A 17642-nucleotide genomic window follows, 5' to 3' on the forward strand; every position below is an offset into this window, starting at 1 on the left:
TCGACTCTATCCCCGGAGGACAGTCAGAAATCACATGGAAAGTGGTAGCTACGCACGGAACACCCAATATTAGCTTTCCAATTCTATAACAAACAGAAATGAGCCAGTACATCTAGTATTAATCTAATAGTGAGAAACAAGCTCCCGAGATTCAAAACGTCTACAACATGAATGCATATCTAATCTAAAGGAAAATAGAGAAAAGAAGAGAAAAGGCAAAGACATGACTCTCAAAGCTTACGGCCACTTCCAGACCTCATGACACGTTGCCACCAATCTCCGGGACCACTGGCACTGGCAATAATCTCGTTACCCTCCCATTCCTTCGCCCAAGCTCCATAGGTGCCCTCCATCACCCAAACTCTGCTGTCTTCATCCCTAATTTGCTTTATCTCACTCCAGATTTCGCTATCGCGCACCCCTACACCAAGGACATATTGTTCATTCTCGTCACTCGCCTTGGCGCGGAATGGGAATACGACAACAACTAGCATACGCAAGTCGCGTGAGCATGCCAGCATTGCACGCACAGCGGAGAGAAAACATAGATCGTTGTCTGCATTAGCATGTGCCCGTCGTGCTAAAGCAGCATGGGTTAGGTTTGGGAAGAGTGAGACGAGCGTATGCGGGGTGTGCCACATCAGCGACGGCTCACAGATTCGTAAGCGAGTGATATGGGTGAATATGGGCAATGAGACAACAGAAGACGAAGTTGGGGCTGGAGAAGAGGCGCGCGAAGGGAAAGGTGTGTTGGGAGGGGTAGGACGCCATTGAGGTAAGGCGGGGAGCTGCGATCCCGCATCTTTGGGTTGCGTGAGGTCCGCGTACGAGCTTATAACCAACTCGGTTGGGCTCGGAGACGTGGAAGCAATTGGAAGGGAGCGAGGAAGGGAGCCGACTTCACAGATAGATGTAGCTAACCCGACAGGCAATACGATGGTCTGAACACCACTGCAAAGTTCAATGATACGTGCAATCTGGTGAACAAGGGGGCCCCTCCCAGGAAGGTAGGTGGTAAGGGTTATAGCAAGACGCTTGACAGTGGTTTGGAGGAATGCAGATGTAATGTTTGAAGGAGCGCGGATAACAGGCCGGCGATGTCCCGGTGGTACAGTACGAACACTGAAAGCATTGACGTCGATAGACATCACGGTGCGGAGGAAAAGGAACACCGCGTGCAGAGTTGCGAGTACGACGGTGCGATAGAGTATGACATTAGTGTGTGCAAGGATGCATCTTGAAGTGAGCGCTAGGTTGGCGAGTGCGCTTCTGTCACTAAGTAGAGCAAGCTCAGAGATATTGAGGATGAGCTCCGTAGGAAGAGTAACCAGGCCTGGAGGACGTGCCAATTTTGAGCTTACAGCCATATGCGAGGAATTAGAGTAACGGATGTAAGGTAAATGGGCGTAAATTGTGTCAGCAAGAACGACGGTATGTGCGTATTCAAGCCAAGTTGAATATTCGGAAACGATGGCGCTTTAGTAGCGTCGTATTGTATGATTGTCGCGCGACCTCAGAGACGTCGCCAACAAAAAAATTGCGGTTGGTATGATGGTTTGGCTGAAAGATTACTCGGGTTACACTGCCAGTGGTACGCCGTAGTGGTCGGAGTCGGGTTGTAATCCTATAGTAATAAAAATATAAGGATACTTATAGGTTTCCTCAGAGATTATGGACCCTACCGTTGATGTATGGACGGGAAGATGTTGAAGATAAGGAGCATCAACTAAGGCGAGTGGAGGTTCATGATATGATATCCGTGACGGCTGTCCGAGCGAGTCCGTATAATCGGTTAAGAAATTTCAGTGATAAAAGACGTGATTGGCAGGCCAAAGCCGAAAGCCATTGTCATGACGCGGCGCTTGAATTACCCCAGTCGGACATTCATTTGAGTCTACTTTTATCCGCGAGTGCAAGTGCCACTTGACGTTTCTACTTGCTTGTGTTATCGATATTGATTCACTTTCACTAACATTTAACTTCCTACAACTTCCTATAAATTGAGTTTTCTTGCTGAGTACCGTGTCTGTATCTGTCCCACCAGCAGTACCAGTACTTGTGATAATGTGATCCTATCACAAGTTCTGACAGGTAACATCGCTCTGCAGCTTTTAGCAGATCGAGTCTGACTCGAAGGCATTAAAGCGCCAGAAGCTATCTGCAGTCACCGTTGACCAACGGGTATACTTATCTGCCATAGTCGATCTAGTTTGCTCAACCGTAAGTATTCCCCGTCTATCAGCAGAAATCAGAAGACTGATCAATTAAAGATCCAGATGCAGGAAACCATTGCAGAGGATACACACGCTTTATCCTTCATGGCAGACAGGGATGTAGCTAGCTACCAAAATCAATGCTCATGTTTGCGACGCTGTGATAGCGAACAAGGAGTCGCTGCATTCCGATCTCCACTTCAATTTTTGGCAGCTGAGGCGTGCCCTGCAGTCGTTTAGTTTCTATCAAAGCATATCACACGAAAAATGGGAACGGTTTGCTGTTCTAGGCAAAAATGCGAAATTGCTAGAAAACATTTTGAGCAACCATAACAGATCTAGATGACCCGACTACAGCCATGATTGCCCATGTCGTCAGTGACTTCATTCCAGCTGAATATTGCTCCAAGTGCGGGGGGGTCAAGTTGATGAAGAGATAAGTCCTAACAGTGCATGATTCTCGGCTGCTTGCGATATAGCACTTTCCAAAACACTAGTTTTAAACGCGTCGGGAGTGTTATATCCTGCGATGATCCTCTCATCATGATGTGTACGTTACGTAGGAGTGGTTACTCATGAATATGAATCTATTATCTATTTGGGCTAACACCCCATGCACGACGTCCAGTTTGCCAGCAATAGCTAATATGACATTTTCAACAACGAACTGGTGGGCATATATTTATGCCTGCTTCTTCATAAATAGCCACAGTCATAGATATCCTATAAACTATATAAACCCTTGAAAACATAAAAATCATTTGACCACGATCATGATAGGCTCTACCCCAACAGATATATCGTTTATGCCTTTCTCGACCAGGCGACCTTGCCTTTGATCCAAGTGCTCATCACATTGCCTCCCCTGTCAAGGACAACCAGGTCAGCGTCAGCACCAGCGCGCAAGGTCCCTTTCTTGTTCTCAATTTTAAGACATCTGAGAGGGGAAAAGGGAGTGAGTAATGTGTAGTGCAGCAACTCATGGAGAAAATTTCTACTTTGCCGGATTGAACGTCGCGCACTTGATAGCCTCGCCCAGGGAACATCCGGTGAAACGCGAAAAGTTGCGCACACATTTGTCAAGAGTGACAACACTGCAAGGATAGTGAGTCAGGCTTCAAGGGTGAGATTATCTACATCATGCTTACCTTCCAGCGAGGGTGGTCGTGCCCTCTAAGTAGAGCTTATCGCCCTCCTTCACAAACCGCTGTCCATCTCGCCATTCGTGTATACCATCACGCAGGTTGGGATCAAGTATTTTCATGGCTAAAGAGTGTCAATATAGGTGGGCACCACTGTAAGGCGCAGTATCACTTACCATCCGTGATCAAAATACAACCCTCGGGATAGGCGGAATACGCCAGCTAGGAAAGGTCATTCAGACCATCGAACGAGTGAAACATAGGTGTAAAAACCTACCCGGACCGAGTTGGGATGTGAATGAATGCCATCCACAATCATCTCATAGAACGGCCTTTCAAAGGCGAGATCGGCGACGAATCCTTTATCGAGGTGTAACTCCCCGCGACTAAGCTGCCTGCTTTCTGAGTTAAGAGGAAGCGGAGAAATTGATCCACTACTCGCGAGTGAAAGGGACTGCAAGTGAGGACGAGTCTGTGTGTGCAAACGCGACTGAGAGATGGACTGAGTGGCGAGCAACATTGGTGATTGTGGAGGCGTCTCGGTATCATCGAAGGCCTCGGACGTGTGTGGTACGATACCGGGAGAGCTCACTTTTCTGGTTACGGAAGCAGCATGTATGGTAGCTCTCAAGGCGTTGACTGTGGAAGTAGGGAAAGGCGAAAAGGCAGAGTAAAGGGGAGATGATAAGTGTGGGGAAGCACCCAAAAGGCCAATGATAGATGGATCACGATGATGCAACTGAGGCATGGCATTGAAGAGATGTGTGATGAGACGAGCACCATTTTGAACTGCCATAGTTGCGACGTCGGTGGTTGCAATACTACATATCATGGAGGTGAGACAAATTATGCATACGCCAAAGCACTAGCAGCATACCTGTGACCGATGGAGAACACAACACCTCTCTTGCTTAACTCTCCTACAGCATGCATAACGCCTTCGATCTCTGGGGCAGCAGTCACGATACGAACACCGACAGATTGCTCGTCCACAGAACCAGCCATGAGCCAATCTTCGGCATCCGCAAGGTTGGGTAAACCATATATGTCCTCAAATGATTTGAAGCCTTGGGTTGCAGGCAGGAGGAAAGGAGGAGCGTGCGCTCCACGTTTGGCAAGGTCGAGGAATGGTCCTTCTGCATGCCAGCCCAAAAGATGAGCCGAGTTTGGTGCTGAATAAGGACGTAAAAGGTGTAGCAGCTTGGGATAGAGAGACTTCTCTTGTGTCTGGGAAAAAAAGAAGTCAGAAGGTGAATGCACTGGTAGATAAGGCGCGTACGATGATAGTTGGTACTAGGCTACGAGACAAGTATTTTCAGGTGGAAGTCCTTGAAAGAAAGTTAAAACATACGCAGTAACTCCTGTTTCAATGATTTTCTCTGCAACCAACTTCATCCCATCTCTATATATTTGATCATCGCCGTCGTAGACTGAGAAGTCGAAACCATAGCCTCCATTGATTTGGATATCTATGAACCCTGGGCTAAGAAGAAAATATGTTTAGTCACTCACAATATCATTGAGGGATAAAAGTGGGAATAAAGCAAAGGACTGCAACTTCGAGATAGAGCCAGCGAGTTTTCGAAACGAGAGGCATTTATCCGCGAAAAGAACATACCTGAGGATATTTCCACCTAGATCGATGATCTTATCAGGTCTCTCTTTCCTCAAGAAAAATGTGCGCTAAGGAGCGAGAGTGTGGAAGTGAATTATGTGGTCGGTGTTGGTACAGAGCAAACACACCTGAGCGTCTAAAATGACTCCGCGCCGCTCGTCAATCCAAAGATCTTTTTGAACAAGACTGCCGTCCTCCTGGGGCAACAGACAGTTTGTAAAGCATATCAGCCCGTTGGGAGATTCAGATGCCATCGAGGGAGGTGATGATTGGACGAAAGCAAGCTGCAGCTCCTATTCCACACTGGAAAATGATGGCGAGGCCAGTGCTGGCCATGGGCCCCTTGAAGCATATGGTATTTGCCTTCATTCCGAGTTGAGCATGTGCTCGACTCGGACGCTCGTGTGTCTCACACTACACGCCGATTGGATGTCGGATTCGGACTGTCTACCGCACGACCATGCCTTCTAGTCACGCCCAGATCAATCATACATTTGAATCAAGTTTGGGCCTTTACGCTAGGTTACATTTCAAAGTAAATCTTATATACACAATCCGAGATCCGATAGCAGAGTAACTGTTCCGGGGGCGTCTATCATGTAAGACCACACTAGGTCTTGATGATACGTTCGATGATCTCTTGAGCAGCCAGAGCCAAACCATCATTGAATCGGCGAGCGATAACTTGCAAGCATATTGGAGCTCCAGTAAAGATCTCAGGGTCGTCTAAAATTATGGTCAGCGACTAAATGATCTGCAAAACGTGGGGTAACGCACAAAGTGCTTGGTTATACTCGTCAGCCTGGCTCATGGGCTTGACTCCATCTCTCGTTATGTCAATAGACGGATCGGCCTTGAGACCAGTGGGAAAAACCACACCAGGGTAATCTAAGATGTTCCATATCGCTGTATAACTGAACTTATCTAAATCACGATTGTACTCCAGAACATAGTTGCAAATAACTTACCCCCAATATCTTGCAGTATCATGGCGATTCGCGGTTCCAGGAAATGGTGGGCACACAAGGACATCGAGACCGTAAACTTGCCAGTAATCTGAGTAGCTTCGCCTGTATTTGTCACGCTTGTCGTGCAACTAAAACACGAGAAGGATTACAAGAAGGGACAGAGACTTCTCAAAGCACTTACCTCCCACATCTCAACTGCGTTATGACCTTTTGTATGCGGAGGGCTGATTACCCATTCTGTAAGCGGGAGGATGTCTTCACCACCTTCTGCCAGTAGTCGGCGTAATGTGTCGCCATTGTCCTCATAATACATCTCTCGCTGCATAATCTCAGTCTTGAATACAACAAGAGAGCTAGATGGGGACGTACGGTTAGACTATAGCCCTGATCGTGATCGAAGGGTATGTAGTCGACAACTTCAATGTTTGGAGCAGCTTGAAGCTTGGCTTTGACAAGTTCAAGGGCACGAAGCATGGGAGGGTGTGGCATCACTACTCCATCATGCATCATGATGCCAACACGAAGCTTCCTTTGGCTGAGGTCTGGATTGGATAGAGGGACCGGGATTAAATTGGGATCCAATAGGGATGGCCGTGCACCAAAGACTGCATTTAAGAAGAACCTCATATCCCTGGCTGAGCGGCACATGGGACCCGTAGATGCAAGAATTCCGTCTTGGCCATCCTGACTGATGGAGAGATAGCATCGAGCGTCAAAGCGAAAAGGCGTTGTGATGAAGTGCTATACTTACTACCAAATGTAGTTATTCATAGGCATTGTTTTGGATGTAGGTCGAATGCCGTATAAACCACAGTTGGAACATGGGCCACGAATAGATCCTCCACCATCGCTGTGATTACTCTGTCAGTGATTGCACTGCTAAAGGAAGGTCTGACTTACCTTCCAACACCCATACATGATCCCTTCATTGCCAATAACGCCGCTTCCCCACCTGATGATCCACCCGAAGTAAGATTGCTGTTGTGGGGATTAAGCTGGGACACTTGATTAGCGTGATTGTGAAATTGGTGGGAAATGGATGTCTTACAGTGCGTCCATAGAATGATTGCGATTCCAAATGCATTATGCTTTGCGGTTGGTTCGTCTTTACATAGAACACTATCAGATACGAAGCAAAGATGAGCGCCTAGTCAGAACGTGTATCAAAGTTAGATCTACCAGCTCCAAGACTTCGTAGAATCCTAGTCATATCACAATCTTCTGCTGAAAGTTCCACGTTCGAAAGAAAACCGCCAGAGCCCCACCTTCCCCTAACAGGAATGTGATCCTATAACACTATCAGTGAACAGCTCTCGAGCTAACGATGGGTATAATACCTTGATCGAAATTGGTAGTCCATGAAGAGGTCCAATGACTTTACCCTCACGCTTGAAATACGCATCCAACTCTTTGGCTTGAGCAATTCCCTCGTCTAAGAAGTAGTCTGTTAAGCAAGCAGTGACCTGGTGCGCGATAGCTGCTCGCTTCCCGAAGGCTACGACGGTTTCCTCTGCTGTCAGCTCTCCCTTTGCAATTTTTTCGCATACTGCTGTTGCGTCTAACTCAGTGATAGCGAGCTCAGCAGGAGTCAATAAACCACACGACTCTGGAATGCTTGTCACATCCAGAGGAAGGTTGTCTAGCACAGAGACTGGAAGACGAAGAGAAATTGGTATCTGTGATTCGAGCCTTTCTTGATGGGCGCGTGCTTGGGCAGTGAAAGATGCATTTCCAGTCGCGCCGCGCGTCTTCTCCTTCAAAGACATGCTGGGCTTTGCGAAAGTTTGCTATGGCCATTGAGTTCCTTATCAATGCAAATGAAGCCTGTTATCGAACAAACAAGTTTAGCGGAATGTACGTACCTTTTTAGAATACTCAATACATGTCAAGCACCAAAACAAACTCACACGAGTACCTGGTCACAGGACCTTGTAATAGATATTTGTAGGTTATCGCTGGGCGAAGTTATCGATATGGCTACACATGCTGCGGGGCATATCTCAAGCTGGCTTCGATGGGTGGGAAAGGAGTCTGATACCAAGCAAGGCAGAAGGGAAGGTAGGTCAGGTGGAAGGCATACAAAAAATTCTTGACGATACAGTATGCGGGTATTACGAATGGGAGTGGGCAACCACTGCAAACCAGCTGTGATAGTTATGTAACTTCTCGGATTCCTGCTGCAACTGATCATTGGTGTTATGAAGACCCTCCTCCGCATATTCGAGCTGCTGAACATTGGCCAAGGCAGTGCGAAGATGCTTGACTTCGCATCCTTGAGTTATTCTAGGTTGTGGAGCATCATTCAGTAGATGGATACAAGACGTAACTTGAGCATTCTCTTTGTGAACAGCATCTTGAACCAGTCCGAGTCTGCAAGAGCTGCGAGCCCTTTTTAGGCTATCCTTTCGAGCCTGAGAACGACATCCGTTCCTCCTTAGGGATCTAGCCTTGGCCGTCTAACCTGGCTGCCTGATAGGACCCAAAGTGAGTATCCCTGGTATAAAAGTTGATTGAAATACTTACTGGCAGTACTAGTTTTTGAAGTACCGGTCAACGTGTGCCGCGGCCTCGACTCAGGGGCTGTTTTTTGTGCTGTCGCAAATGGCAAATTACTCGGGCATTATTTGGGCGTTACCTAGTGTTTCGACGTGAATTTGAAAGTGCGGTGCACCTAGGCCTATAACTATACGGATCCAGGAATAGTGACAGAGCAGATGGAGAGCTATTTGTTGATGCATGATGGCGGAGAAGGCGGAGATGACCCAAGTTCGAAGCTGATGTGGCAAAGGTACATAATTTCAATCTTGAAGCTCAGGCCTCAGGCTTGGTGGCGACCCCAAGGTGAATTCACAAATAGCCTGCTACGCGTTCTCAAGATATAGTAGATGCCCGGACGCTGACAGCCCAAGGTCGGTGTTTGTCTATCTCTGGACATGGATCCGATCATACTAGTATACTGTATATATCTGACATCATGATGTACTGCTCTTTCCAAGCCGTGACCCTCTTTATCCTTCCCACATTTCAAGATGTCGAGCATTGAGTGGATGTACGTACCCCACTCATATCACTGCAGGCCCACTTATCGTCAACGTCGAACAGCGATGGGCCAATGCTGGTTGGCGTGTTTTTCAACTGTATTTTATTCGGAGTAAGTCATCTATCTATTGAATGCAGTGTTTATTCTGTGCTGATCCCACGAGGATAGGTCATGGTCATGCAAGTTGGTTCATCACGATACCAACTTAAGGTTTGAGCTGACGGTTGTGGTAGGCGTTCATGTACTTCCAGACCTACAAAGCGTAAGTGAGGCTACTTTCCTCCCTCTTTCTGTAACTAATCGAGTGTCAGAGACCAAACTTGGATCCGCTGGTTTGTGAGTGCAGATTATTCCACGTAGAAATCACAATCTTGACCTTTTTCATTAGGTTTTTTACCTGATCATTGCTGAGACAGTAAACACGTGTTGTGATATGTATCTCATCTACCAGCCTCTCGTTCAAGAGTACAGTGAGTCTGTAGCGTGTATAGCCCTGCATTCGGTTACTCAAACTCCAACAGATACCTCTGCTGCTGTAACGTACTTCCCCATGAGTGAGTCTCTCCAATAATATTTATCGGCTCTGAGTAATATCCGGCATTCTAGTGCTCGCTGCATGTAAGAACTTTTACCTCAGGCTGTTGTTATCCATTGTATTGATTCACGTACCACCAATTAGCTCCCATTGTTACCGTGGGTGAAACTTCACCCAATCGAAGAATTCCGTAGCTCACATTAGTCTTGTACAGGTTTGCGTATCAACCCCTGTTCAAATATTCACAGCTTGGCGCATCAGCGTGGTCTCCCAAAGGAAAATAATGGCCATCATAATCAGCCTTTGTGCGTTACTCTCATTTGGTAAGTGTCGTTACCTCAAACATACGGTCCAGTGGTAATACAATTGAACCTTGGTAGTGGGCGCTTTCTGGGTGGGAGTGGAAGTTGTAACCTTCAAACTCTTTTCCCAAAAGGCGTCATTCCGATTCAATCTTCCTGCGGTGATATGGTTTACAGCCTCTGTAGCAGCTGACTTGTTGATTACGGTAACCCTGGTACTCAGTCTGGTTCGTGTGTTTTTTATGTCCATCTACCGAAACCCCCCAATAATATCACAATGTGACTAGTCGGCACGGAGGACTGGATACATGTTTACAAACGTATCCATCAATCGGATTATCCGTATGACAATCCAGACGGGTCTCACAACCCTGCTTTTCGCGATCGCCGATCTGCTCTCATTCACCATATCTCCAGTGAGTTATAATTTCTGTACTAATTTCCTCTGTCTCTTACACATTCTTCTCCAGCAAACAGCAGAGTTAGTTGCCGAAGTACTTTTTGAATTGATTTCAGACTGATGTCGGGTGTACTTGGCGTTTTGTTTCACAGAAACTTCGTCTGGGACTTTTCAATTTCAAAGCTATACACGAATGCCCTACTAAGTACACTCAATGCACGTGTTGGCTGGGGCAATCTGACCTCAGGCGATCGTGACCCAGAAAACGTGTTATTTGGCGACTCGACAACGGTACGTCTTAACTGTATATCCCAAGATATTGAATTATGTAACAAAGACTTTGTCTATAGCAAACAGGGTCGTATCCTTCCAGAAATTCCACGAGTAATGCGGGGGCACGCCGAAGGGTATGTGACTAGACATTTTTGTCATCCATGATTGACAGGATTGTGCTTGTATGCAGAATATTACCACTAGCACTGCTTCAGAAACTGTGGGCTCTTACGAGCTGCAACCGTCCAGTTTCAGGGGAGATGTCCACATCAATATCGTAAAGCATACTATCAGCGATTACACTCCTGAACTTCACGACAATGCGGTACAGGGCTACACCCAATGAGAGCCACCACAATTATATCCGAGTCACTCTGAACGCCGCGCACACGTTATATTCTCTTGAGAGTAGTTAGGAGAAGCGGTGAACTTGGGAGTATTGTATGTTTCAAAACTTTGGTAATTTTCATCGGATGTGTTCTCATTTGATCGTAATTCTTGTTTTGCTTTCTATCTAAGGTATTTTGAGAACTCATTTTACATATGTTTACGGACTCCTTGAAGGTTACGGACGTTACCCCACCTATGCCAACTAAATGTTCTCAATTGCCAAGGTGAGAATAGTGTCGGCTGTTGTGCAATTCTTTGGCATTGTCCGTGATTGCATCTCCACTATGTACGAGTCGCTCGCATTCTACAAAATTGCTGGATGCAGCGGGGAAACTGTTTTCCCTCTTTCCTTCGTATTTTACCGCCTATCAGAGCACTATGGCTATCAGGCTGGTTCCTCTCTTGCCCTGTGGTACTCAATAGGTGCGACATACTCTTGAACGCAGCTGAGAGCATGAGTGTGGGGAGTCTGGAGTATTCCATACCGTCCTCTCTCTCATTTGAGTTACGCCAACAAGGTCTCCCACGAGCCTGATTTAGAAATTCCGTGGAACTTCGTATATGGTCTGATCAAGAGCGTGATGGACCTACAAAGTTCTGAGAGCTGCCCCAACGAGGACAAGAGCGTTGATGGCAGGTGAGATCTTTCTGATGCAAGAAGAATGCGATGCACAATGAGTGACTAGTACTGTATGCAAAGGATCACTTATTGTCATATCCATGCCAGAAGACTGTCACAATCTCAAATTCCTATCTTATCAAATGATGATAATGAATCCACATTATCTATAATCCCTCCTGATCTTATCTTATCATAGTCACATGATCAATCACGTGACCTATGACATAGTTATTACAAAGACACTTACAAACACATGCCTTACACATGTTGCTTAGTCAGTGCCTCATTACCAGCCCATATAGTTATAATTGCCTGTCTTAGATGGGGCATTATTACCTGATAATATTAGTATATAGATGGGGCTAGCAGAGTGTGCCAGCCAGGCCATGTTAGACGTAATATTATTGTTCCCATCATCAACAACCCGGCTGGGTGAGACACTGCCCATCCTAGATGACTCGCCTGGGTCAGTACATTACAGGGTGCTCATCTTAGACGACCCAGCTGGGTGAGAGGACACCCGTCTTAGATGACCTGGCTGGGTCGCAAGGTGCTCGTTGAAGACAATCTGGCTGGGTGGTAGGTTGCCCTGTCTGAGACAACCTGGCTGGGTGGTAGGGTGCCCTGTCTGAGATGACCCGACTGGGTCACAGGGTGCTCATTGAAGATGACCCAGCTGGGTGATAGGGTGCCCCGTCTTCGACAACCCGGCTGGGTGAGGGTCTGTTCATTGAAGATAACCTGGCTGGGTCACAGGGTGCTTATTGAAGACAACCTGGCTGGGTGGTAGGGTACCCTGTCTGAAACAACCTGGCTGGGTGAGAGTCTGCTCATTGAAGATAACCCAGCTGGGTGCAAGCACACACACCCATTTTAGATGACTCGGCTGGGAGGGTAACCTGTCTGAGACGACCTGGCTGGGTGAGAGTCTGCTAGTTGAAGACGACCTGGCTGGGTCACAGGGTGCTTGTTGATGATGACCCAGCTGGATTAGAGTCTGCTCATTGAAGACCTGTCTGTCACCTTTTTGAGCATCATTTTTTTCTATTTGATGTTGGATATGCAAATATAATATCTCATAACTTCCAAATCTGGTGGTGTCTTTTTGCCGGGAGGCTCTCTAAGACTATAGTGCTTACATTATAGATTCATGGACATGCTTGAAGAACATGTTTCTGAAATGCAGTATTATATAATGTACTGACCAGTAATCATTTATTAGAGAACCCACATATATTTTTGTTGTCTACAGCAACATCATGAGTCCTCAGACCCCTAAGCCATCCATTCCCTCTGATATTCCTTTGAGCTGGAAATTGCTGTTTACAGAACTTGCAGCACAGTATGTGCTATTTCACTTCTGGCAAGCATTGATTTGCATGCATACTGAGGGGCCCAACCTCCTCCAGCCAGAGCCAGGATTCCAGTGGGACTGGAATGCAAAACTCCCGGGAACATTTGTTAGCAAATGTAAGAGAGTAGCTGGGGTGTTAGGAATTGTATACCTCACAAGGAGTAGGTTACTTGTATTGGATGTTACTGATAAATACCCGGGTAGTGAATATTCAATGGGATGTGACATTGTATGCAGAGCAGGTGAGCCCTTGTAATAACAGCAAGAATAACAAGCTTGAACAAAGTATATCTGAGGAATATCAACCTGCAAAAGATATTGGCATCATCACAGTCCCTTCCATTATAATGGGCATTCACAGAAGAATAGTTCTATGGTACCTTCTAGGCATCTTCACTGAGACAGGTGAAAATATATTTACATGGTCAAGCAGAATACATATATTGAGCTAATATATTTAGCAAAGCATATGTGATAGTCTACAGCATCTCAAGCAAAATATGGCAAATGCCCCAAGAAGCCCTCAAAGAGCTGGCTTCAATCTTCAGAATATTACAAAAATCCCGGGGACTGTCAGCTATTCCCTTGCGGGTTGACAGGCTTATCCCCGGTGTGGTTGCAACCTGGTCATGAAGTTTGTGTTATTGAGTTATAATCTTATACATTATAATTAATAAAAGTTTCACCACAGAAAATGTAACAACCAAGAGTTATTTACTCCGGCGCACACAGGAACACACTATAGAGAGAAAGAAGGAGGGATCACCCCTCAGGTTTTAGTGAGTTAATTGTGCTAGACAACAGGAGGACTCGCTGAGGAGTCTCCATGATCTATTGGGGTATATATACTACTACAGGGTTGTTTGTACATGTGTACTGTACAGTTGTAAATAAAGTTAAAAGTCCAATGTCTAGAATGTGACCTGTCACATGGTGAGCCTAGACCCTGATCAGGTGATGTGTCACATAACTGGTCATGTGACTATGAAAAGTCGAAAATGTAAAGTAAAGTAAATGGTCACATGACTGGTCATGTGACTTGGAAAAATGAAAAGTAAAGTACAAAAGTGAAGCATAAGTAGGTGCTGGTATGTCAATTGTAACAGAAAACTGGAGAGGCTCCACATGCTTCCCGGTCCTTGCGCAAATCTACACCTGCGGTGTCATACACCAAAAGTGATTGGTAGCATGGACAGGTGTCAAAAATAAAATGAATATTCAAAAGACTTGCCTTTGTGCCACACAGGCACAGTGCCATGTGGCATAGTAATTAATATTTCCTTTTTTGAACTTGTGGCTGATCAGCACCACCTCTATTAGGCAATTAAGTCGCGCTCACCTTTGCTTTCCATTTGGTACTTTCCGCTGTTGAATGATGAGAACTGCAGTTAGAAAACCACACACAAAACAAACTAACACACAATCCTCCCAGATTCCACGGAACTTGTTTATGGGCTTTGCCTCCTAGAACAGTGGAGTGATCTGGTTGTTCGTGGGGTGGTACGTATAAAGATCCTTCAAAGTAAAACCCAGAGGTGTATGAGTGTGGGTTTTGAGGAGGAGGGATAGTTGAATTTATAGAAGGATAGGGGCTTGGTGACGAGTATAGACGAGCACTACCTTGCTAATCGTAGCACAAGGTAGGTTTGAGAACGACAATATGACGAGGTTCCCAGTGATAGCAGGCTCCTGACGCACAAACTGTAGTGCTCAGAAGGACTCTAATCGAAGGGGATGACAATCACTTTCAAAAAGTGACGAGTGACGATGACAGCAGTTAACAGTGGTAGAAGTGGGAAGTGTTGTGACCACACTGGATCACAAGTAGTAGAGTAGTGAACTTGAGAGTAGAGAAGAAGTCTGGATTGGATTACTTGTTCTTTTTTTACAAGGTAAAATACAGGGGTTTATATAGTAAAAGAAAAGTAGGCTATGCACAGTATAGCTGTGCAAAAAGAATGAGAAAGAACATGAAGGAAGGAATGTATGCTGACAAATCCTGCGTAGGTAGTACAGGATAAGATTGTCAAAAAAAGGAAAAGAAAGAGATAGAACAATGAATGCTGTGAGTAATGTCACAGGTTTGTACAGCCATAAAGTAAAGTCCAATAGCAAAAAGAGAGCAGGAAAATCATGATGTCATGGGAAGATGCAGTAAAAAAAAGGGCAAGGCAAAACACTATCAGTATCAACACAGTTCCTTTATTGTCAGTCAGGCATTCTAAAAAAATATGTGTCCATAAAAATGATTCAAAAATCAAAAATAATCGCACTGTAAATGAATGTTCTGCTGAAGAAAAAGAAACTGGAGCCACCGGTCCACCACCTAGTCCAAATCCGACAGTTCCATGGCCTTACCAATGGACTGGTTGTGTTGGACCACCTGATCAAACGAGGGAGGGAGAGGAGTAGTTCCAATTTGAGTCCCAGGCAGCGTGTGATAGGTGTAGCTGTAGCGAAGACGATGGACAAAAGATAAGTGTACCCAAGTGAATGGGACAGCGATGAACATGGGCGACGCAAGGGGATGAACCTTCTCCAGCTCAAAAATTACCCACCCACACTCCAACCAGGCAAGACGAGCGACCGATGTTTTGATAGTATATGATGGCAGATCGACGTCATGAAGATGGACCTGTTGCCCTATTTGAACCGGTGTCATGCACCAAAGTTGATTGGTAGCATGGACAGGTGTCAAGAATGAAGCGAATATTCAGAAAGACTCGCCTTTGCGCCACACAGGCACAGTGCCACGTGGAATAGTAATTAATATTGCCCTTTTCAAACTTGTGGCTGATCAGCACCACCTCTATTAGGCAATCCAGTCACGCTCACCTTTGCTTTTCCATCCGGTGCTTTCCGCGTTTCGGCATTTCGGCAAATTTTCGCGTCGCCACTGGCTACACATTGCATTGCGCCCTCGCTTTTGTCGTTTCCCTTACTCCCCTTCCTTTGCCTAGCCCCACCATGGGCCCCTTCCTCTCCTTTTTATTCTCACCTGACGGTCGTTTCTGGATCCCCATTCTAATCCACTTTTTCGTCACCTCCACCCTCCTCCTCCTCATCTTATTTGCACCCCCACCATTTCTGATGTCACCACTTCCTATCCACTTCCGTCACCGATCCGTTGACTACCACGTGCCACTGCTGATATCAGCAAAGCCCCGGCGGCCAGTCCAAATAGGGCAACAGGTCCATCTTCATGACGTCGATCTGCCATCATATACTATCAAAACATCGGTCGCTCGTCTTGCCTGGTTGGAGTGTGGGTGGGTAATTTTTGAGCTGGAGAAGGTTCATCCCCTTGCGTCGCCCATGTTCATCGCTGTCCCATTCACATGGGGTACACTTATCTTTTGTCCATCGTCTTCGCTACAGCTACACCTATCACACGCTGCCTGGGACTCAAATTGGAACTACTCCTCTCCCTCCCTCGTTTGATCAGGTGGTCCAACACAACCAGTCCATTGGTAAGGCCATGGAACTGTCGGATTTGGACTAGGTGGTGGACCGGTGGCTCCAGTTTCTTTTTCTTCAGCAGAACATTCATTTACAGTGCGATTATTTTTGATTTTTGAATCATTTTTATGGACACATATTTTTTTAGAATGCCTGACTGACAATAAAGGAACTGTGTTGATACTGATAGTGTTTTGCCTTGCCCTTTTTTTTACTGCATCTTCCCATGACATCATGATTTTCCTGCTCTCTTTTTGCTATTGGACTTTACTTTATGGCTGTACAAACCTGTGACATTACTCACAGCATTCATTGTTCTATCTCTTTCTTTTCCTTTTTTTGACAATCTTATCCTGTACTACCTACGCAGGATTTGTCAGCATACATTCCTTCCTTCATGTTCTTTCTCATTCTTTTTGCACAGCTATACTGTGCATAGCCTACTTTTCTTTTACTATATAAACCCCTGTATTTTACCTTGTAAAAAAAGAAACAAGTAATCCAATCCAGACTTCTTCTCTACTCTCAAGTTCACTACTTCTACTACTTTGTGATCCAGTGTGGTCACAAACACTTTCCCACTTCTACCACTGTTAACTGCTGTCATCGTCACTCGTCACTTTTTGAAAGTGATTGTCATCCCCTTCGATTAGAGTCCTTCTGAGCACTACAGTTTGTGCGTCAGGAGCCTGCTATCACTGGGAACCTCGTCATATTGTCGTTCTCAAACCTACCTTGTGCTACGATTAGCAAGGTAGTGCTCGTCTATACTCGTCACCAAGCCCCTATCCTTCTATAAATTCAACTATCCCTCCTCCTCAAAACCCACACTCATACACCTCTGGGTTTTACTTTGAAGGATCTTTATACGTACCACCCCACGAACAACCAGATCACTCCACTGTTCTAGGAGGCAAAGCCCATAAACAAGTTCCGTGGAATCTGGGAGGATTGTGTGTTAGTTTGTTTTGTGTGTGGTTTTCTAACTGCAGTTCTCATCATCGACACCGGCCGCCCGGGCTTTGCTGATATCAGCAGTCGCCCGTGGTAGTCAACGGATCGGCGACGGAAGCGGATAGGAAGTGGTGACATCCGAAATGGTGGGGGTGCAAATAAAATGAGGAGGAGGAGGGTGGAGGTGACGGAAAAGTGGATTAGAATGGGGATCCAGAAACAACCGTCAGGTGAGAATAAAAAGGAGAGGAAGGGGCCCATGGTGGGGCTAGGCAAAGGAAGGGGAGTAAGGGAAACGACAAAAGCGAGGGCGCAATGCAATGTGTAGCCAGTGGCGACGCGAAAAATTTGCCGACATGCCGAAACACGGAAAGC

General features: G+C 46.0%; 5 protein-coding genes across 5 annotated transcripts; 2 read left to right on the top strand and 3 right to left on the bottom strand.

Annotated features, from left to right (window-relative positions):
- Positions 1 to 71: 71 nt before the first annotated feature.
- On the bottom strand, positions 72 to 1782 carry SERLADRAFT_414387 (uncharacterized protein; the record flags this gene model as incomplete). Its single annotated transcript, XM_007316406.1, has 2 exons — positions 72 to 1624; positions 1683 to 1782. One exon carries the CDS (start codon positions 1365 to 1367, stop codon positions 231 to 233), a length of 1137 nt encoding a protein of 378 aa, XP_007316468.1.
- Positions 1783 to 2845: 1063 nt separating this feature from the next.
- Positions 2846 to 5272, bottom strand: SERLADRAFT_463192 (carbohydrate esterase family 9 protein; the record flags this gene model as incomplete). Its single annotated transcript, XM_007316407.1, has 10 exons — positions 2846 to 3150; positions 3212 to 3307; positions 3362 to 3479; positions 3532 to 3577; positions 3633 to 4176; positions 4233 to 4582; positions 4635 to 4653; positions 4707 to 4838; positions 4974 to 5038; positions 5099 to 5272. The coding sequence occupies 10 exons, from the start codon at positions 5222 to 5224 to the stop codon at positions 3018 to 3020; spliced, it is 1629 nt and encodes a 542-aa protein (XP_007316469.1).
- Positions 5273 to 5580: 308 nt separating this feature from the next.
- Positions 5581 to 7742, bottom strand: SERLADRAFT_414389 (uncharacterized protein; the record flags this gene model as incomplete). Its single annotated transcript, XM_007316408.1, has 10 exons — positions 5581 to 5696; positions 5748 to 5884; positions 5939 to 6066; positions 6120 to 6257; positions 6308 to 6626; positions 6690 to 6788; positions 6839 to 6933; positions 6987 to 7057; positions 7118 to 7226; positions 7276 to 7742. 10 exons carry the CDS (start codon positions 7702 to 7704, stop codon positions 5581 to 5583), a joined length of 1641 nt encoding a protein of 546 aa, XP_007316470.1.
- A 1225-nt stretch (positions 7743 to 8967) lies between these two features.
- On the top strand, positions 8968 to 10834 carry SERLADRAFT_407128 (uncharacterized protein; the record flags this gene model as incomplete). Its single annotated transcript, XM_007316409.1, has 15 exons — positions 8968 to 8987; positions 9041 to 9089; positions 9147 to 9188; positions 9212 to 9240; positions 9290 to 9314; positions 9367 to 9448; positions 9500 to 9532; positions 9658 to 9671; positions 9728 to 9836; positions 9894 to 10042; positions 10103 to 10231; positions 10286 to 10296; positions 10368 to 10506; positions 10566 to 10622; positions 10679 to 10834. The coding sequence occupies 15 exons, from the start codon at positions 8968 to 8970 to the stop codon at positions 10832 to 10834; spliced, it is 1044 nt and encodes a 347-aa protein (XP_007316471.1).
- A 1925-nt stretch (positions 10835 to 12759) lies between these two features.
- SERLADRAFT_407129 (uncharacterized protein) lies at positions 12760 to 13509 on the top strand (the record flags this gene model as incomplete). Its single annotated transcript, XM_007316410.1, has 3 exons — positions 12760 to 12970; positions 13059 to 13096; positions 13333 to 13509. 3 exons carry the CDS (start codon positions 12760 to 12762, stop codon positions 13507 to 13509), a joined length of 426 nt encoding a protein of 141 aa, XP_007316472.1.
- Positions 13510 to 17642: the final 4133 nt, after the last annotated feature.

This window comes from Serpula lacrymans, assembly GCF_000218685.1.
Source record: "Serpula lacrymans var. lacrymans S7.9 unplaced genomic scaffold SERLAscaffold_5, whole genome shotgun sequence".
In the NCBI taxonomy this organism is placed as follows: domain Eukaryota; kingdom Fungi; phylum Basidiomycota; class Agaricomycetes; order Boletales; family Serpulaceae; genus Serpula; species Serpula lacrymans.